General features: G+C 46.4%; 1 protein-coding gene across 1 annotated transcript in view; it reads left to right on the forward strand.

Annotated features, from left to right (window-relative positions):
* The first annotated feature begins 1,084 nt into the window (after nucleotides 1-1,084).
* The window catches only part of MARK2 (microtubule affinity regulating kinase 2), a 56,290-nt gene continuing 37,290 nt past the window's right edge, over nucleotides 1,085-20,084 (forward strand). The window contains exon 1 of the mRNA XM_025286580.3: nucleotides 1,085-2,027. Within this exon, the coding sequence (XP_025142365.1) occupies nucleotides 1,974-2,027 (54 nt within the window). The 5' untranslated portion in view covers nucleotides 1,085-1,973. The remainder of the gene's footprint in view (nucleotides 2,028-20,084) is intronic.

Below are 20,084 nucleotides of genomic sequence, written 5' to 3' on the forward strand. Positions count from 1 at the left end.
ACTCGCTGCTTGAGCTTGGTCTTTGGCTCTTGTGGGGATTCTGGCTTCTGTCTACCTTAAACTGCTGTTGAACCTGGGGTAGGTTTGAGGGGATGGTTTTCCAACATGTCTGGGGTACAGTGGGTGGGGGCAGCCAGAAGAGTCACACCTGCCAGTCTACTCACTGTCCTTGGTGAGGTAGCCTAGGGGGAAGTGAAGAGTGAACTTATGTTGCCACATGGACTTCCTGTTAAAGTAACGGGCTCTCCAGAGATGAGAGGGACCTCAAGCTTATGAATAGTGACCTCTATTCATTAATAGGAAAAGAGGCCCAGAAAGGAAAGGAACGTCTCCAGTTGTTCATTCTTTGTGCCATCCTGAAGAATCCTCATTTTCAACCAGTTTCTCTCTTTTATTTTCCCCATGAGTCTCCTTGTTTTAGAAGGGATAAGTGAAATGTGATTAAAGATGAGACTGTCTCTCCTGCCCAACCTCAGAGGGATATTTAAAAAGGGAACTGGCATGACTCAATATTGCCATAGTGCAATGCCGTTTCGTGCTATTTTGAACAATTAGAAGACTTTTTTTGAAAGCAAAAAATAAAAAAGGTAACAAATCCAAAGATATTATTTAGAATGTCATCACTAGAACAAAGGCATGGATTCTTTCAAGATAGGGACGTTGAGGAGCTAAACAGAGATATTATGTGATTTTCCCCCAAGATCCCATTGCATTTTCACTGCAAAGAGCTAAAGGTAGAATGCAGGGTTGAGGGAATCGCCGAAGCCTTTGGCAGCTGGGAGCCAAGAACGTTTTCCTGGTGTTTGCCAGGAACCTTGAGGAGCCCTGTGGATTAGATGTGGGGTACACGGATAGACAAATAGAAGCCAAGATGGACGACAACAGGTGATGAACGGTAGGTAGACAGGTAATAGACTAACGCTGCATCTGACAGGTGACTCACATGTTGATAGATAGGCCGGATGATAAACGAGATGTATTTAATGAGCTGACTAACAGAGGAACGGAACATAGATAAGAAGTTGCTTTAGAACCAAAGGATGTCAAAGCAGGGCTTAACAGTTTTATTTTCTACTTAGTCAAATAGTAACACGCACACGTGATCTACGCTCCCTGTTCAAGATTTGCAAATACCCGAAAACTGACGGAAAGAAACGAAGAGTCAGACTTTGGGTACCATCCGAGGGAATGACCCGAGGTTCGCCCGATCTCGGGTGTTGCCGGAAATGGCCGACGACCGCGGTCCGCGGCGGGGCGGGATGGGGGCGTGGCCCGCTCCCAGCGCGCGGAGAGGCTTCGGGTGTTTCCGGAAACTGCCGAAAACCAGCTTGAAGTGGGCGGGGAAAGGCCTGTAGGCGTGGCTGGAGTACCCGGAGTCTCTTCGTAGATTTCCGTAAACAGAGCCGAAGCTTGGTCTTCGGAATCGCGGAGCCGCGCGCGTCCCCAGGATTACCTTCTTCGGGTGTTTCCGGAATTCACCAGTAGTCGGTGGCTGGGAGGAGAAGGCGCGCCTCCCTCCCGTTTCTAGCCGCTTCGGATGTTTCCGGCTGCTGCCGGCGGAAAGAGCCGAGGACCGGCGGTGGTGGCGGCCATGTTGGGAGCAGCAGGTCCGGCGGCGGCTGCCTGTGTGCCGGGCGCGGAGCAGTGCCGCTGAGGGCAGGGGAGGAGCGAGGCAGGCGGCCGGCTGCAGCGGCACAGAGTAGGCGGAGCGGCGCGGCCCGGCCGAAAGGCGGCCCGGCCCAGCCGGGGGTCGGGGGGGTGCGGTCCGGAGCTGCTCGGAGCCGGCGCGGCCTAGCCCGAGCGGCGCATCCCCGGGCTGGCGTGAACGGCAGCCCGGCCTCCCCGCACCCCCGGCCGGGGCCCATGCGGCGGGTGCTCCTGCTGTGAGAAGCCCCGCCCGGCCGGGCTCTGCGCCTTCCCTTCCCTCCCTTCCTCCAAGCTTCTCGGTTTCCCTCCCTTGAGATACCGGCGCCATGTCCAGCGCTCGGACCCCCCTACCCACGCTGAACGAGAGGGACACCGAGCAGGTAAGGAGCCCTGAGGGCTCCCCACATTCTTTGGCTGGGCCCCTGCACCTTGCAGAGCCTCCTCCCTCCTCAGCTGTCCTCGTGCCCCGGCTGCCACCCCGTAAGCCTCGGCTGCCCTGTCATCTGGCTCCTGGCCCCGTACACCTCCCTTCCGCGTCCTGTCCGGGGACCCACCTCGTCCGGACTCCAAGCTGCACACTTGTCTTTCTGCCGACCACCCCCCTCCCTCCGGCCCTTCTCCCTTCACCGCCCTCCTGCGCTCTTCCGTGTTACCTCCCCAGCTTCCTCTTCTCTTCCCTTTTTCTCTCAGGGGCCTTTTTGGTCTTCCTCCACCCACGCTGAAAGCAGCCACCTTCCTGCTCCTCGACCAGCACCCTGCGATTCGCCCCAGATCGTTGTCCACCCCTTCCTCCATCCCTCCAGCCTCGCTTCCCCTCCGCCCGCACCGGTTCTCCCGGTCCCAGTTATCACCCTCAGGGTCCTTGCCCCGGACTGTGACCTCGATCCCTGTCCCCTGTCAGTTCCCCGGCTTTTTACCCTGCCTCCCCCTGCTCCACATTGTGCTCGCCCTCTTGCTTGCAACCCACCAGCTCCACCCTCATCACCTTTCCAGATCGCTCGCCTACTCTTTGCTCATCACTTTCCCTTCTCTTCTCCAGGAGCTCCCTGGTGCCTCGCGCTGGCATTTGTCGCTTCCGTGTTTCCCCGTACAGCTGTCATGCGCATAGTTTTCCCACAGGTTGTCTTTGGGGTTCCAGTCTTCACTCCCTTCAGAGTCCTGAGATCCCTCACGTTCTCTTCCCCTGGGGCTTGTTTTTTTAAGTTTTGGTTTGCCCTCTTGTTTCTCACTGCGAGTGCTGTACAAGCCTTCTCCCTGGGCTCTTCCTGCGGAGGGAAAGACTGTCTCTTTCAGCCCTACTCCATTGACACCACCTGTTGCGCGGTCCTTTCCCAGGCCTCGCTTCATCCTGGTCCTTCCCTTTCTGTCTAATTAAACCACAACACAAGCCAGGCCGTGATGCTTTCCTGTTTCTTCACTTAGGAATCTGTCACTTAGTATCTTCCCCTTTGCTTGTTGCCTTCCCGTTTCTCTGCCCTCACCCCATCTTACTTAGTACCATTCCTCTTAATCAGGATTGCCTTTCATCTCCATATTCTTCTCCAGCCTTCTTCACATCATATTTATTTCCCCCACGTATGCCCCTGTCCATCCGCTTGTGATTGGCTAGCCTTTGTGACTCCTGGGGCCAGGAATTTTGCATGCTAGTTTCTTGAGCTGCTCCCTCTCCCCTCATCCTGGCAATCACTGCTATCATTTGTCACCCAAGCCTTAGCCTTTTCTGTGTCATCTCACCTCCCAGCCGAGAGGCGTCCACTTTCCACCCCTCCCCTTTCTTTCACCATCTCTGGTGTCCCTTGCTGCCTGCTCTGGAGAGTCCTCTGCCTGTCACACCTTTCCTGGTGGAGAACTTTACTAGACAAAAAAAAAAAAATTAACTTGAAAAAAGAGCTCTTCACCCTTGGGGCTTGCGGTGCTTTTTTGCATCCTTTTCTCTTGTTGCATTCATTATGTTTTCCTCTTGTTCCTTTCTTTCTGGCTAGCGCAATAGAACCATTGTTACATTCTCTTGCATATTAATGCCTCTTGCATATTAACATTAACATCTTAAAAGAAATCTTCCCTCTTTTCATTTCTCCAATGTTTTTCTCTTTTGTTAGCCCCTCAGTCTCTGTCATCTGGACAGTCAGGACCTTAGGAGTTCTGGATAAGTTTTTTCTGCAATGGTTGACCCTTTCATAACCTGTGGACTGACTGACTGCTTCTAGGGGTGAAACAGGTTGAGAGGGAGAGATGGTTGAGTTCCACTGTATCACTGGGTTTGGCATGGGACTGAGGTCTTTAGAAACAGGAGCATGGTCTCCATCTCTGTCTTGCCCTCAAATGCCAGCTGTTTCTCTCCTTCCTGGGAACCACTTTCTCAAGGCCCTCTCGAGGTTACCTGTTCCATTCCTTTGCCTCGCACAACCTTTATTTAGCAGGTAAACCCTGCTTAACCAGAGGACTTTCCCAGACTGTTGATTCTGAGCTGGTAGGAGGAAGCCAAGTGACTGACTGGCACCCGCAGGCATCTGGGGCGTGGCGGTGGAGTGCCTACTCTCTCAGCAAGGCTGTGGGGGGCATTGTGTTCAGCAGAGCAGAGTAACTGAGTGCCTCAGTGTGCTTTCTGTGTGTTGTTTACTCAGTGTATATGTATGCTTGCCACGGTCTTTTTCCTGTGATGTGTGCATTGATTTCCTCTCTTCCCTTCAAGCCTCACAGTCACCTGAGCATGTTGTAGGAACCTGCTGCTCGCCTCCCACCGATTTTATGATAGCCGAACTCTGTGAACCATTTGGGAATGTAAGCTGCTTCTTGATAACTTTGTCCAGAGAACTGGCTGCATACGTTGTCATCTTGTTCCAAATTGTGAATTACTCATCCTGTTTCCACTCTGTGGATTTAGGTTCCCCTGAGCCACTTCATCACTTCTGCTGTTATTCTCAGGGTAGTCCCACTACGGACTTGATATTAAGTCTTATCCTAGAAAAAGCATAGATTTTGAAAAACCTTACAAGCAGATGTGGTATTTTTTAAAACAAGAAAAAAATATGTAACAGCTCTTGGGGTCATAAGGCCAGAGAGGCTTGAAGCACTGGCCTCTTTCGGACTAGATCATGCTACCAGGTGAGACCAGAAAGCTCTTCTTGGTCGTGTTGTGAGTTTAACTAAAGTGGTTGTGGTGGAAGCCTTAATGTTGCGAGATAAAAAGCAAGGGATGTGGTTGGGTTGGTTTCTTTCCCCCAAAGGTCCTCTGTTACCTTACTTAGATTTAAATTATTTAAATTGGTTTCACTGAAAAACAGGTAAACAGACTCTAACTGGTTGTCTTCAAACTCCAGTCTCTTCTCGCTCTTTCTCTCCCCCTTTCTTTAAAACATGTGGCTGATGAGAACCTGTTTCTAGGAGCTCTTTGATCACATCTGAATTAAATCCACGTAGACCCAGAGAGAGAAAATGTTGGAGCATAAAAATAAACCTGGTGTTGCAGAGACATTGCCTGTTTGCTGTCGACTCTGCTTCTAACAGAGAAAGGAGGAGATAAAAGAAAGTGAAGCCCTGCCGTTATTGTGATTTTTGTGGCACCTGATTGCAGATATGCTTTTTCACAGTCATAGACTCTTCTGTTTGCAGAAAGAGGGTTGTAACCTGGGACTGGTAGTTGGGGGCATCCTTAATCTGTGAGCTGAGCTTTCTGTTCACTTTTCCAAATGGCTCTGTTGGCCTGGAGGCTTGGCAGCGGTGGAAGCAATCAGCAGGATGATGTTTGTCTTCCAGCCAACAGCAGCAGAAACAGGCAAGTGCAGAGGGGTCCAGTGCGCAGTGTCCACCTGCCGCTGGCGAGAGCTTTCTGTAATGCCTGGTGGAGGCCTGCGTGGCCCCAGGCCTCCCCCACCTCTGGGCCTCGGGAACCACAAGGGAGAGCTCCTGCGAGAAAGAAGGAGGCTTTCACTGCCAGCCCTGCCTCTGCGCCTGCCCCTCTGCGGTAGGGGCTTCTGTCGTCCTTCCAGGGAGTAAGTGGCATTGTTTATTCTCTCAGATGATTCTGGGAAGAGGAGTTTGGAAGTCTGGGTGAGAGAGCAAATCTAACTTTCAGGATCCTGTAAAGAACCACTGAGCCACTCCAAACACATGTAGCTAGCTCATGGCTCCCAGGGTTGATTCTGGCTGAATGTCTCACTGAATAATCCGGTTTTAGTGTCGTCTCGGCGAGAGCTCGGTCCCCTCTCGTTTAACTCCCTGTCCTGCAAGCTGTGAGGCAAGACTCGTGCTCTGGGTGCTGGCTCTCACCTCTGCCCTTTGACTCTGGCAGGGGCCCTTGGTGGTGCGGCATTCTGGCTAGAGGTGTGGGTGAATTTCAGACCGTATAGTCTTTACTCTCTGCTTTACCCCTGAAATGGAGAAAGAGGCATGGTTAGAGCAAGGACACCAGTAGACCCTGGAGTTCGTAGAGCTGCCATACTACAGCCTTTGAACCTGGTCAAGGTAACTCCCTAGTAAATTGTAATAATTTCTCTCTAGTCTGTGGACTTTGGGAAACAGCTAAGAAGATGGATACAAGGCAGTCATTGAGATTTGGCCTGCTTCAGATTACATGGTGACCAAAGATTGGGCCTGATTTCCCCCCCACCCCACCCCAGCATAAATGTCTTAAATAGAGTTGGTGCCTGTAAGGTAGGGAGAGACTGAGAATTTGTTTTCTGAGAGGTTTGCATGGTTAGAGGTCTTGGGAGTCAAAAACTTTCGGACTATACTGCTTCCCCTTTGGACAGAACAACCTCATTCTCAGTGGGCACTTGACCAGGACTAAGCCATGCCTTCATGAACTCTTTCCCACTGAGCACTTAGCCACCTGGCGGCATTTCTCTTCTCCCAGGAGCTTCCATGACTTTCCTACATATGTATTATGTCGACTTGAATGAATATTTTATGCCTAAAGTGCAGCTAAGCCCCAGACTTTGTGGCCCATTATCGACAAGCGAGGTGGGGGCTGGGCGCCACCCTTGGCCCCGTGATAGTGTCTCTGCTAAGTGGGCTCCCCCCAGCAGCACTTTGAAGCCCGTTAATGGATTGGGATGAGGCAACCTCAGCAGATGGAGAGGGCGAGGAGGGCGGTCATCCTTCATCCTCTGAGGCTGCCTGATGAGGCTCTCCTGCAGCCAACCAGGTCCAGCCCCAGCTCCCTCGGCTTGGTTAAGCTGTAGACTGACCACTAGGCCTCTTCTTTGAGAGGAGTTATGGAAAGCCTTTGGTTCTCTCTTGGTCATGGTGATGCTGCCGTTATTTGCCACTTTCCTGTCAAAGCCAAAATTGAGAGGGATGTGGAAAGGGTGGGTGGAGTTTAAACCTGGCCCTTCCTCCTTCAGCGGAAGTTCAGCAAAATGACAAACCAGATAGGTGGCTGGGTTTCCTTTTCTCCATGGTAGATTCCAGCATTTGTACATTTTGCACTTGAAGCTTGGATTCTCCGGGCTTTCTCCCAGCCTTCATCAAACAGGCATGAGTCACTGAAGCGTTATCTATGCAGGTTCCCCTTCAGTCTCAGCAATGGGAAGAGTAAGCCTTTACAAACCCCGTGGGGGAGGAAGCCACCCATTTCCCACTTGTGGCCTGGGAGGAGGCCGTCTGTCCCCATGTTAACTCTGAAAGTTCTCGTCACTCCCCCACCACAGCCCTCTCAGTGTGGGCTATGGAATTTCCTTGCTTTTTTTTTAGACTTTAAGATGGTACCTCTGGTTCTGAAAAAAAACACCAGGAGAAAATCTGGCCCCTCGATTTCCAGTTATCAGTTGGAGGAGGAGGAATCCCAGGTCCTCCTCTTCACTAGACCTGCCTCCGCGTTGGGCCATGTAAATAGGCTAGATCCCTTCATCTGAACGTCTAGAGGGTTTGAAGCTTCCTTGGTCCCTGTGGGGAGTGCTTCACTCATTCCCCCTTACTTCCATTGATTGTTTCTCATTAGAAAAGGGTGAGTGCTCCCTAAGTTGCTTTAGTCATGTCCTACTCTTTGCGACCCTGTGGACTGTAGCCTGCTGGGCGCCTCTGTCCATGGGACTTCCCAGTTAAGAATACTGGAGTGGATTGTCATGCCCTCTAGGGGATCTTCCCAATCCAGGGATTGAACCTGAATCTCCTGCATTGGCAGGCGAGTTCTTTACCTCTAGTGCAACCTTGGAAGCCCAGAAAAGGGCAAAAACATGTATCAGTATATTTCATCTTGTGCAGCAAACTACTGACTTGAGGCTTACAGAGTCCTAAGAGTCACAAGTAGGTAGGAGGGAGGGTGAGGTGGACCCTTGGCTCCGTGGATCCTGGGGACAGTGTAGGGTGGGGGAAGGGAGGGTGGGTTCAACGACTGGCTGCAAGCCACGTTTATCTTTTTAACATACGGAAGGCGGAGCAGACCAGCGACTTCTCTGTAGAACCAGTCAAGCTGGTTTTGAACCACCTCGGCCTATTTTCCTCTGTGCTGTTTGGGAAGTTGGCGATTCAAAGATCTGCCTCCTCTGGGCTCTGCTTATTGAGGCAAGAGTTTGGATGATGTCTGTAAACACCCCCTTTCCTCCCCTGGCCTTTGAGCTGGGCCTCTCCAGTGAGTGGGCTTTCTCCACACCTCATGCTGTTTTGTCTTACGCACCTTTCACCAGCATCTCAAAGGTACAGCTTCTTTTCTTTGCAGTTCACAGCTTGGCAGAAGGCCCTCCACCTGGCCAGGAGGTCTGTGCTTGGCTCCCGGTCTGTGGATCTGGAAGGGAATCTGGACTCCTGCCTCCTGGCTGTTGTGACCTGGCTGCTAAATCCAACCAGACCCCAGACCTTTTGGATTGGTGCATAGGAACTGTCTGTCCAAGCCCACTGGAGAAGAAGAAAGGAGAGAGAATAGGTTTTGGTCTTTGGCAGTTCAACAGGTACTTCAGCTACGGGGAACAGTTTGGTTGTCCTTGGTGGAGGTACCTGTAGGAAGCGTGGGAGACTTCAGTCACCGCGTGCTGGCATTTCCCGAACACAGAAGGGAATCCGTCTCAGGGAGGAGACACTGCAGGATTCTGAGGCCCCTGCTCCCGGACTGCCAGTGCCGCTGACATAGCAGGATTGTTTCCTCAGTCTCCCACTAAGAGAGCTCCCAGGTCCACGGCCTGGTGGTTAATAAGTGGAGCCGCCTGCGAGCAGCGCTCTAGCTGCTGTCCTTGCTGCTGCTGCGGTGGTCCTGTCTCTCCTGAGCACCACAGGACTGAAGGGTTTCGTTGTGGGCTGATGATCCAGTATGCAGGGCACCCCCTTTTTTCCTCACCTTTAGACCTGAGGGTCTGCTGGCTGTCCCTTACCCCCTCACATCCCCCCTCCTCTCCACAGATGGCCATGTTTTGGTTGTCTCTGCACGTAGCATTTGGCAGTGTCTGTGGCTTGCTGCTTTGCTTTGCCCACAAAAGTTTGAGGTACTGGTTCTCCAGTCACAGGAAGCGGGGCCTCTCGGGCCCGTTTGGTCTGGCGTAGCACTCTGATTGAGTTGACTTTATGGCAGAGTTGAAAGGGGATCCCAGCGCCTTTGAATTTCCAATAAATGGTGTCGCTGTGGTCAGATTGGGCAGTACCGCTAGAGTTGCTGAGCTGGAATCTTGGGATAGGCCCCACTGTGACCTTGGGCTTACTCTGTCCCTATGGGGCTGTTTGTTTTTCTGTAAAGAAAAAGGAGTTATAATAGTACTGTCTTAGAGGTATAGCTATTGGGAGCATTAAAAGAATTAATGAATATAAAGCACTTAGAATAGGACCTGACAGGATATAATAATTATTGTCATCATTGTTTCAGTTGACCAACTTAATGAATTTTGTCTGTGTGTGTTTGTGTGTCTGTGTGTGTGAAGTCACTCAGTCGTGTCTGACTCTTTGCGACCCCGTGGGCTGTAGCCCACCAGGCTCCTCTGTCCATGGGATTCTCCAGGCAAGAATACTGGAGTGGGTTGCCATTTCCTTCTCCAGGGGATCTTCCCGACCCAGGGATCGAACCCAGGTCTCCTGCATTGCAGGCAGAGGCTTTATCCTCTGAGCCACTACGGAAGCTTGGTCTGACCGCCATGCAACTCTAGGTCGCTAGAAGGGAAATACTTTGGATTATTTCTGTGTTGACTGGGGTTCCATAGGTGCTTTTCCTAGGATTTCTAAGTTTAAAAAAAAATTTTTTTTTTAATTTTACCAGTCAGCTATCTGAAAGAAATGGTGTCGGACAGGGAGGCCTGGTGTGCTGCAATTCATGGGGTCGCAAAGAGTCGGACACGACTGAGCGACTGATCTGATCTGATCTGATCTGGAGAGATTTAGGAGGAGAAGGGGACAACAGAGGTTGAAATGGTTGGCTGGCGCCACCGACTCGATGAACCTGAGTTTGTGCAAGCTCAGGGAGTTGGTGATGGGCAAGGAAGCCTGACGTGCTACAGTCCATGGGGTCACAAGGAGTTGGAGCGATCGAACTGACTGACTGGAGAGGTTTATATACTTTCGAAAGCACTTTTTTTAAAGTGCATGTATTGACAAGATACCAATATTAGGCAGCTTTATTGATTAAAGGAAAAAGAAACACATGCCCTCCGCCGGCCCGTACTTCTGTGCTGTGAGTTGTGGTGGTGGTGGTGGGTGTGCAGTCTCTTCACTGGCTGGAAGGCCAGATCTAGCCCCCAGAACCCCGGCTTTTCTGCGTTGCCGGGATCTGGGTGTTAAAGGAGGCCCCACCTGGCGCCAGGATTGGATTTCTTTGCTCACGTTCCTTTCTTCACGAGCCGTGTCTACCCTTTGGCAGCGGGAGAAAGCTCCCTGTTTCTCTTAAAGAGCACATGGGAACCTAGCAGCTGGTGATTTCAGGTTCCTTTTCCACTCGCCGAGGGGCTGCAAGGGCCAGGTTCTGGTTACCTTTGTTGGCTTTTCTGAAGTGAGAAGAAAGCCTCCCCTTTGGGAACCTGGGAGGGTGACAGCCATTTCTCAGCCGTTCCTGTGGATTTGTGGACTTTGAATCTTGAGCCGAGGTTTTGGTCTCAGTTGGCTCCTGTTGATGTTCCTTGCTTGTGCTTCTAGAGCCTAAATGCCTTATCAGAGCAGCAAGTTGCTCAGTTTTTTCGCGTTGCCAACTGTGGCAGGGAAAAAAGGCAAGTGGCGCTGCGGCAGGGCTCATCTCAGAATATTTCTTTCACTGCATTTTCCTCTTCCTTTTGACTCTCTGCTGGCTTGTCTCACTTCCTTTTTTTTCTGTATGGTTTCTTTGAACCCTGTTCCTTCCTTGTCACTGTCCTTCTTGGGTTTTCATCTCCATGTCCCACTGCCTTACCTGTTTGTATGCCTCTTTTGCGGCCTGGCTCAGAAGGGGAATTTTGATAGTCTGAGATCTCCTTCATGTATAGAATCCCAGAACCACCCAGTCCTTTCTTTCTCCTATTCCTCTGATTTGTGTAAAGTTAAGAGCTCCCTGCTTTGGAAAACATTTTCCTTTTTTTTGTCTCTGGAGCCACTTTCCTCAGTGAAGCCTGATTTGGCATCCCAGTTTTCCTGGTGACAGGGTCTAAGCTAGTTCTGGGCAATCAGGAATGCCAAAACTCTAGACCATGTCTTGGGAGAGATCTGAGGAGGCACTTAATACTTTTGGTAACACTGTGTTGGTTCTCAAAGTGTAGTCTGGGGGCCCTTGGGGTCCCTAAGACCTGTTTGGTGCTATACAAAATCCAGAGAGTTTTCCTTGTAACATTATTGCTGTATTTGCTTGTTTCGCTCTCATTCTCTCACCAGTAGTCAGTGTTTTCCAGAGGCTGAGGGATGTGTATGGACGTTATCACTCTTGGCTAATAGAGTATGTGCTGCTTTTTTTTTTTTTTCAGTGTGTGCTTCTTTATTTTTGTTTTTCCTGGAATTTTTAAGGTAGTACTTTAAGGTGTAAATATGAAAGTTTTTGGTGATGAACTTGATTTGTTCTTATCACTTCTACTGTGCTGTTACTAGCTTTCTTCAGTACACCTTTTGTAATTTCTATAAACCTCATTATTGACCAATAAATAGTTATTTTAAAATCCCAGCATTTTCCTGGCACCTTTGAAGAAACATGAGAAGTAAGTACAACTTCCAGCACTTACTTGTAAAAACTTTGGGGGAAACTAATAATTCTTAAAATTATATTTATAACTTACTTTAGCCTTAATTCTGTTGTATTCTAAAATAGAGGAAAATTCATAGTGTTTTTCTTATATTTAAGGATGAATTGTTGGCTTAAAAAAGGAAGGTTGGAAGTTTTGCTTTCTCAAACACAGCTGCTAGCTCTGTTTACTGCAGTTAGAAACGTATCAACAAGTGAAAGGGAGGGCTCACTCTGAAGAAACTTGGCAAAACTGTAAACAAGAGATGAAAAAAATTTTAAAGAAAAGAAATCATAATAAAAAGTGTCTTCTCATCTTTATAGATGCTAATAATGTAGCTTATTGTGTGCACTTTATTTTTAGTGTTTTCACGTAGTATTAGAGTGCTGGTTGGTCTTCCCTGGTGGCTCAGACAGTACAGAATCTGCCTGCAATGCAGGAGTCCAGGGTTTGATCCCTGGGTTAGGAACATCCCTTGGAGAAGGAAATGGCAACCCACTCCAGTATTCTTGCCTGGAGGATTCCATGGACAGGGAAACCTGGCAGGCTGCAGTCCATGGGGTTGCAAAGAGTCAGACACGACTGAGCGACTTAACACTACAACTGCTACTTCGAGGTGCCAGTTAAGTTGCAGCATCGCTCAAGAGCAGTCGTCAGAGATGAAAGACAAAGGGACTACGTGTTTTAAGCGTACATACCACAGTCTCTTTAAAATCCAAAACTTGTTCCAGCATTTCCAGCTAGAAATGCCAAAGTCACTGAAGCCTCTTACAGGATGAGTTATTGCTTTGTCCAGAGAAGCCCACCCAGTAGCTGAGAGACTGATAAAAAGTTTTGAACAGCTGGCATTCCTGAATGCACACTGGATAAAAAGTCAGTAAAGTTCGGGGCAGTGCCACTTCATGTTACTGTGTTGTTGAATTAAAGATTGAGCTGCAAACATGAAGACTGAGTTAATATCTTGTTTATAGAATTTTACTTTAACCTTAGAAATGAGCAGATATATAGGCATGGCTCAACTTGTATCACCAGCACCTACACTTCAAAAAGTATTTTTTCTTATGGGAATGCTCAGCAACAAAACACAAGTTGTCGTAAATATGCAAAGGGTTGATTGACTTTTTTGGCTCTCATGGCTTTTCCTGGAGCAGCTTTGTTTCCAGTTGCATTGTTGGTACTGAAGCAGTGAGCAGCAGAGAAAACTGCTGGCGCCAGAACATGAATCAGGGTAGGGGCACCAAACTCTGCTGGTGGTCAGTCACGGACTTTCCTCTACACACTTGTGGTTTAAAAAAAAACAACTCATTGTCACTTAAGAACATCCTGGATGAAGCACTGAAAATTGTGTGTTTCGTGTTTTTGGTTGTTTTTTTTTTTTTTTTTTTTAATTAAATCTCAGTCCTCCAGTAAAGGTCTCTGATATGCCAAGTGATGAAACTTAGAGTATCCATGGATTTGGAGCATTGCGGCTCTTAACCATAGTCCAGCTGTCTGGGGAAAATGCTCTTGTGTGTTGGAGCCGACCCAGCTGAATGGATCATTTTTACTTGAAATAACAATTGATGGAAAAACTATAGTTATTCATACTTAAGTGTTTAGTGAACGTCTTCTTGAAATTGAACAGAGCGAGCCTGTCATCATTGCCAGTGATAAAATCCAAGTTTTCAAGCAAAAATTAGAATTTTGGAAAACTTGCATTTGTCACACTTTTTTTGATGAGATTGGTGGTAAGATTAATGGAGTATGATTTTTTGATATTGTATGAAATCCCAGTATTTGGAAATTCTGCATAGTCAGTGAAGGAATATTTCCTTGATTCAGTTCACTTCAGTCACTCCGTCGTGTCCAGCTCTGCGACCCCATGGACTGCAGCACACCAGGCCTCCCTGTCCATCACCAACTCCCTGAATTTACTCAAACCCATGTCCATCGAGTCGATGATGCCATCCAACCACCTCATCCTCTATTGTCCCCTTTTCCTCCCACCTTCAATCTGTCCCAGCATCAGGGTCTTTTCCAGTGAGTCAACTCTTCGAATCAGGTGGCCAAAGTATTGGAGTTTCAGCTTCAACACCAGTCCTTCCAATGAATATTCAGGACTGATTTCCTTTAGGATGGACTGGTTGGATCACCTTGTTAGTTCCTCGGTTATCGGTTATCGGTAGGTAAAAGAGCAACTCACAGTGCAAGGTGACCAATGGATTTTAATGTAAAAGTACACAAAAGATGCATTTGATAAAATCTCAGGTTGCACATTGCAGCTAGCCTTTTAAAACAACCACTTGTGGAGTTTTGGTCTAGTATCAAAGAAAATCCTCAATATTTGAAAGGCTATTAAACTTCATTTTCCAACTACACATCTGTGTGAAATGAAATTTTTGTATCTTTCACCCAACCTGTGGAAACACACTGAATGCAGAAGCAGATACAAGAAATATCTCTTTCATTAAGCTTGACGTGAAAGAGATGTCTTGGAGTATAAAACAGTGCAACTCTTGTTATGAATTTCATTTTGTTTTAGAAATAGTTTCTGCATTTAAAAAATGGGTTATTTGTGTAAACAGGTAATGGGTTTGTTGTTATTTTAAACAAATAAAAATACTTTAAAAAATCAGTTTCAGTTTTTAATAAGGTTACTGTTGACAGCTATGACCCACATAAACAAAAGATCTCTGCAGTCCTCCATAAATGTTTTAAGAATGCGAAGAGTTCTTGAGACCAAAAAGTGAGAAAAACCTTTGTTGTAGACAGAGCCTGGGTTGACTGTCCTCGGTCTTGGCCTGGCTATCTGTGGTGACTCCATCGGGAGCCCTTGTTTGCAGCCCCCGCCCCTGTAACCGTGCCTGCCTGCACCTCAGAGACTGTGACCCGAGTGAGCCGATTTCCTCCTCCTCCTCTTTTGTTTTTTTTATAAATTTATTTATTTTAATTGGAGGCTAATTACTTTACAATATTGTATTGGTTTTGCCACACATCCACATGGATCCGCCACGGGTGCACACCTGTTCCCCATCCTGAACCCCCCTCCCCCCTCCCTCCCCATACCATCCCTCTGGGTCATCCCAGTGCACCAGCCCCGAGCATCCAGTATCCTGCACCGAACCTGGACTGGCGATTCGTTTCACATATGATGATATACATGTTTCAATGCCATTCACCCTCTCCCTCTCCCACAGAGTCCAAAAGACTGTTCTATACATCTGTGTCTCTTTTGCTATCTCACATACAGGGTTATCGTTACCATCTTTCTAAATTCCATATATATGCGTTAGTATACTGTATTGGTGTTTTTCTTTCTGGCTTCACTCTGTATAATAGGCTCCAGTTTCATCCACCTCATTAGAACTGATTCAAATGTATTCTTTTTAATGGCTGAGCAATATTCCATTGTGTATATGTACCACATCTTTCTTATCCATTCGTCTGCTGATGGACATCTAGGTTGCTTCCATGACCTGGCTATTATAAACTGTGCTGTGATGAACGTTGGGGTACACGTGTCTCTTTCCATTTCCTTCTTCTAATACATACAGCATTGGCCCTGTCAGATTTTTTGATTGTTGTTTTATCTGTGGTTTGTTTATTTCCCCCATTTTTTCCTCTTTATTCCCTGACTTTTTTCCTTTTCTCATTTTCCCTTTCTCTTATTTGTAATTTTTCTCATTTTTTCTTTTTCTATTCTTTAGTTTGTTAGGTTTTTTTGCGGGGGTGTGTGTGTCTGGCATTGTGTTTTGATTGCATTATAAAAATCAGTTAATCAAGTGGACTTCCTTTGGTCTGTGTGAAGTTGTGGCTTGGAAAATACATTTTTTTCATTAAAATTAAGTAGTAATGTTTACATGTAATGGGTTTACTAATGTTCTTTTAAATGAATGGAGACATTGGTAGGTATGATTCATATAAACAGAATCTTTTGGGAGATTCAGGTTATTTTTAATACTGCAAAGACTTTCTGGAACCAAGAAGTGTAAGAACCACAGTTGTAGACAAACCAAGTTAATTCTTCCTGTCTTTGTTCAGTTATTTCTTCGTAATTTCATAAAAATTAAAAAAAAAAAAAAATTTTTTTTGCCATTCTCAGAACCTTTTTAGTCCTGACTGGACTCACAAAGGCACCTGCTGCCTTGGTCTGCTGTCGTTCTATCTGAGAAAGCTGGTTCTCTGTGACCAGAGGGACTTTGACTAAAGTTGGCTCGTCTCCTATGAATACATAACTTTGACCTTATGAGAGTTTTTAAACAGTTAAATTTTTTTTTTTTTTAATTTTGAACTTTGAAGAGTTAACAAAAATAATCCAAAGTTTATAGTTCTTCAGCCAGCTTCCCCTTATGTTAACATCTTATATAACTGTAGAACACGTGTCAAAACTGATAGTTAGTCTTGGTGTCATACTGTTAACCAGACAACTTCAGATCTCATCCGTTTTCCTCCTGGTGTACTTTTCCTGTCTAGGATCCAGCCCAGGAACCCATACTGCGTTTAGCTGTCATGTCTCTCTAGTCTCCTCGGTCTTTTCGTGTCCTTCATGACACTGACAGTGTTGAAGAATGCTGGTTAGTTATTTTATACAGTGTTCCTCATGTATGGTAGTCTGAGATTTTCTCACACCCTTGTGCTTTTGTTTTTTCGTTGTGGTCAAATATGGGTAACTCAAAATTTACATTTTTAAGTATATAGTCCAGTGGCATGAAATCCATTAACAATGTAGCCACCAGCACCATTTGTAGAACTTTCTGGTCATCCCAAACAGAAAATCTATATCGATAAACAGTAATTCCCCATCTTTCCTTCCCCCAGCCTTTGGTAACCTTGTTTCTACTTTCTCTGTGAATTTGTTTGTTCTGAACACTTCATATAAGTAGAGTCATACAGTATTTGTCTTTTTGTTTCTGTCTCATTTCACTTAGCATAATGTTTTCAGGGTTTCATCCTTGTTGTAGATTTAATAATTAAGTTTTAAAAGTTAACCTAGATTTTACTATGATGATATGTATTAACTTGGTATGTTGGAAGATAGTTATTAATACACAGTTGTAATGAGTTCAGTACTATATGTTAAATGAATTAATAGATTAACATTTTCTCAGTTTAAGTCATAATACAGTAGCTCTAATCCGCATCAACAAAAGCTATTTGAGGCCCTTAGTAATAAGAGCATAAAGGGTTTTCCAGGAGTGTGAGAATTGCTGTTGTAGACAAGTAGGGAGTGGGCCATCCCTGTCCTTGATTGGCTGGCTACTGACTATGACCTCATAATGAGCCTTTGTTTTGCAATTCCCAGAGTCCTGGCTGAACTGCAGGAAGGCACTTGCTGCTTGGTTTGCAGTGTATCTAGCTAAGGAAGCTAGACTTTAACTAAGTTTGGCTCATTTCCTCCTTCTAATAGGGGCATTGGCCTTTTTTTTTTTCCCTTAAAAAAATAATTTGGCTTACTCATTATGACAGTAGTTTGTGTTTTTTTAAGCTTATATATTGGCTATTGGTCAGTTCCAAATTTGAAAACTGCAAAGCTTGCATAGCCTCTATCCTTGAAAAACCTTGGTCCCCATAATAGCTGAAGGCCATTTGGCTCCAGGCACTCACTAAGGCCAGAACACCCAACAGTCTGTCTTCAGAGTGGCTGCAGAGCCTATACACTCGGTTCCTGTTTCTTCTTAGCTTAACTCTTTGTTGGCCCCGTCTCTTAGTGAAGCTTGCCTGCCAAACCCCACTTTCATGAAAGTGTGCTGTGCTTTCTCTTGGAAGAGGTTAAGCGGATTTGTGTGTATGTAACAGCGTGTGGACTTTTATCTTTATCTTTGCTTGATGAATCTTTAAGAGACACGGTTGCAGTAAATATATTTCTAAACTGCTTGATTGTTTTCCACCTGTTCGTTTGTTTGTATTCATTCTCTCAACGAAGCACCTCTCACGTGTAAAAGCTTCTCTTAGTACCTCTAATAGTAGACCTTTGGGCCTCCTCCAGTAGTCACTTGGATCAGCTTTAAGCAAATCTCCTTACACTCATCTCATTTGCTCAGGATCACTTCTCATCAGAATCATTAGAAAAGTTTAATCAAGTGATTACCTTATATCAATTTGTGTCTACATATGGACTTGTGGGATTATAGCTCTATTTCCCATCACTCAGCAAGTCCCATAATCCTCTGCTTTTTACACAAAGCATGTTTCTTTTCGGATACACATGTGGCTTTCACTTCAATTCCAAAAGTGAACTTGATGTGCTTTTTTCTCTCTCTTCGGCCCCTGGTCTGTATGGAAGACAGACTTTTGCTTTCAAAGGAGATTTGTTCACTCTGTTAGCTAAGGCAGTGACTCAGTAACGGTGCCTCCTGGATGGCCCTCTAAGTACATTAGTCTGTTCCAAGTGGTTGGGAAACTCTTAAAGGCAATAGACTAAGTACTTGAAGAGTAGACAGTGCCCCCACCCATTCCCACAGGGTGCCATTTGCTCTGAGGCTAGTGTCTTTAGCTGTCATATCATAATAGCCAGCATTTATTGAGCACTTTGTCCCAGACACTTGTTTAACTAGCTGTTTTACATTCATTAACTCATTTAATCTTTGTAAGATAGTAGATCTTATTATTTTCCCCACTTTGCAGATGAGGAAACAGAGGCCCAGAAATGTTGAGTAACTCTGTTTAAGGTAACAGACTCATGTAGTCCAGAGTGTTTGTTGGTGTTAGAACAAGATTTTCCTGACCATGAAGAGCACTTTGGCTCTGGCTTCAGTTGTGTCCAGGCAGTAGAAGATAGATTCCTTAGGACTAGCTCCCAGTCGGTGTGGGGCAGAGCACGCCTCCCCCGCCGGCTTCAGAGTCCTGCGTGGTCTCTCTGCCCGCTGAGGCCTGTTGTAAAGGTAGCACGGTGTGGAGATGCAGCTCTCTGGGTTTATCTCCCTTGTCTTAACAGCTTCTGGGAAACTTTTTTTTAACCTTACTATTTAATCCTGGCTTCCAATTTTCCTGTTCATCTCTTCTCATCTTCTAGAATTCCAAGAACCTCTAGAAAAACCGGAGTCTTAAGACCTTAAATTGGTAACCCGCAAGTAAGTAGCCTAAGACAGTTTGGATTCTTAGATTTGCCTGTCCAGCTGGGTAGCACCTCACTCCCGCTGCCCCCACCTCCCAGGAAACTTTTGTTTGTGGACCTTAACTATGTTTTATCCTTATGAAACTAATATTTTCTTTTTACATGCCATTATGTACCAGTTTCACACGCAGAGGCCCAGAGCTGCTTGTGTTTGGCCTCGATTGCCAGGGGCACTGAGCACTGGAGCTGCTGGTGCCAGGAGCCTGTGTGTGTTTGGGACTTGCCAGTTCAGTCCTGGGAGCTGAACTCTGGCCATCCTGCTGTGTCTCTTTATCCCGTCGCTTGTGTAATATGCTGCTACTTCCTGTTTGCCTTTGTCGGTCTTTTGATCACTCCTGTCTCCTGAAACTCTGCCTGTGGTCCTTGATCACTCCTGTCTCCTGAAACTCTGCCTGTGGTCCTCCTAGATTTTGGGAGCTGTTTCTCAATGAGAGTGAATCTCTGGAATTTCAGTTAACTTGAGTTTGTGAGTTTGTGGTATGATTTACTTGCGTGTCACTCCTGGTATGATAGTGCCTTTTCTTTTGTCCTGTTACAGGTTTTGATTTTATTAACTAAATTCTGAAATTTTGAGCTGATTTTTTAAGATCCCAGCATGGGGCAAGGGTAAAGGGGTGGACTGCTGCCCTTGATTCAAGCATCACACTTCCCCACTTGCGCCCCTCTTGCTGCCCCTAGTAGAAAAAGAGTTCAGCTGTGTGATTGTATTTGTGTTCAAACCTGTTTCACTTTTCTAAGATCATGGTTATGTGCCGTTTCTACGTCAATTTAGAATCCATCCTTTTATTACAGTGGAAAAACCATGGTCTATGTGAATTATGGTAAGAAGTGCAGCCTGCTAAATTTTTTGAGTGGCTCTGCCCCTCCCCTCTTCCCGCCGCCAGCACATTTTCATCTGTCCTCAGAGGTGGCTGCTGTTCACACACAGGTGCTCTGTAGTGATGCAGGCCACTGCTTCCTTGGAGAGCGCATGGCGGTGTTCTCTCGCTAATGAAAAGGCTGTCATAATGGGTTAGGTCCTTAGGGGCTCTGCCCTTCTGTACTTGTATTCCCAGGGAGAAGAATCTCTCCCTTAATTACCGCATCACGCTGGGCAGAGGTGTGGCTGCTAATTGATTAGATGACCATGCTTCGCGTTGGTGTGGAACTGTTGGGTGGTTTTGTTTTTAAATAAAATAGATTTGAGTCAGTTAAGTGTATTTTGAAGAGATGAAGATTTCCTTTTATCAACCTCATGTCTTTAGTGCCATCCT

The sequence above is a fragment of the Bubalus bubalis genome, chromosome 5, assembly GCF_019923935.1.
Source record: "Bubalus bubalis isolate 160015118507 breed Murrah chromosome 5, NDDB_SH_1, whole genome shotgun sequence".
Classification (NCBI taxonomy): domain Eukaryota; kingdom Metazoa; phylum Chordata; class Mammalia; order Artiodactyla; family Bovidae; genus Bubalus; species Bubalus bubalis.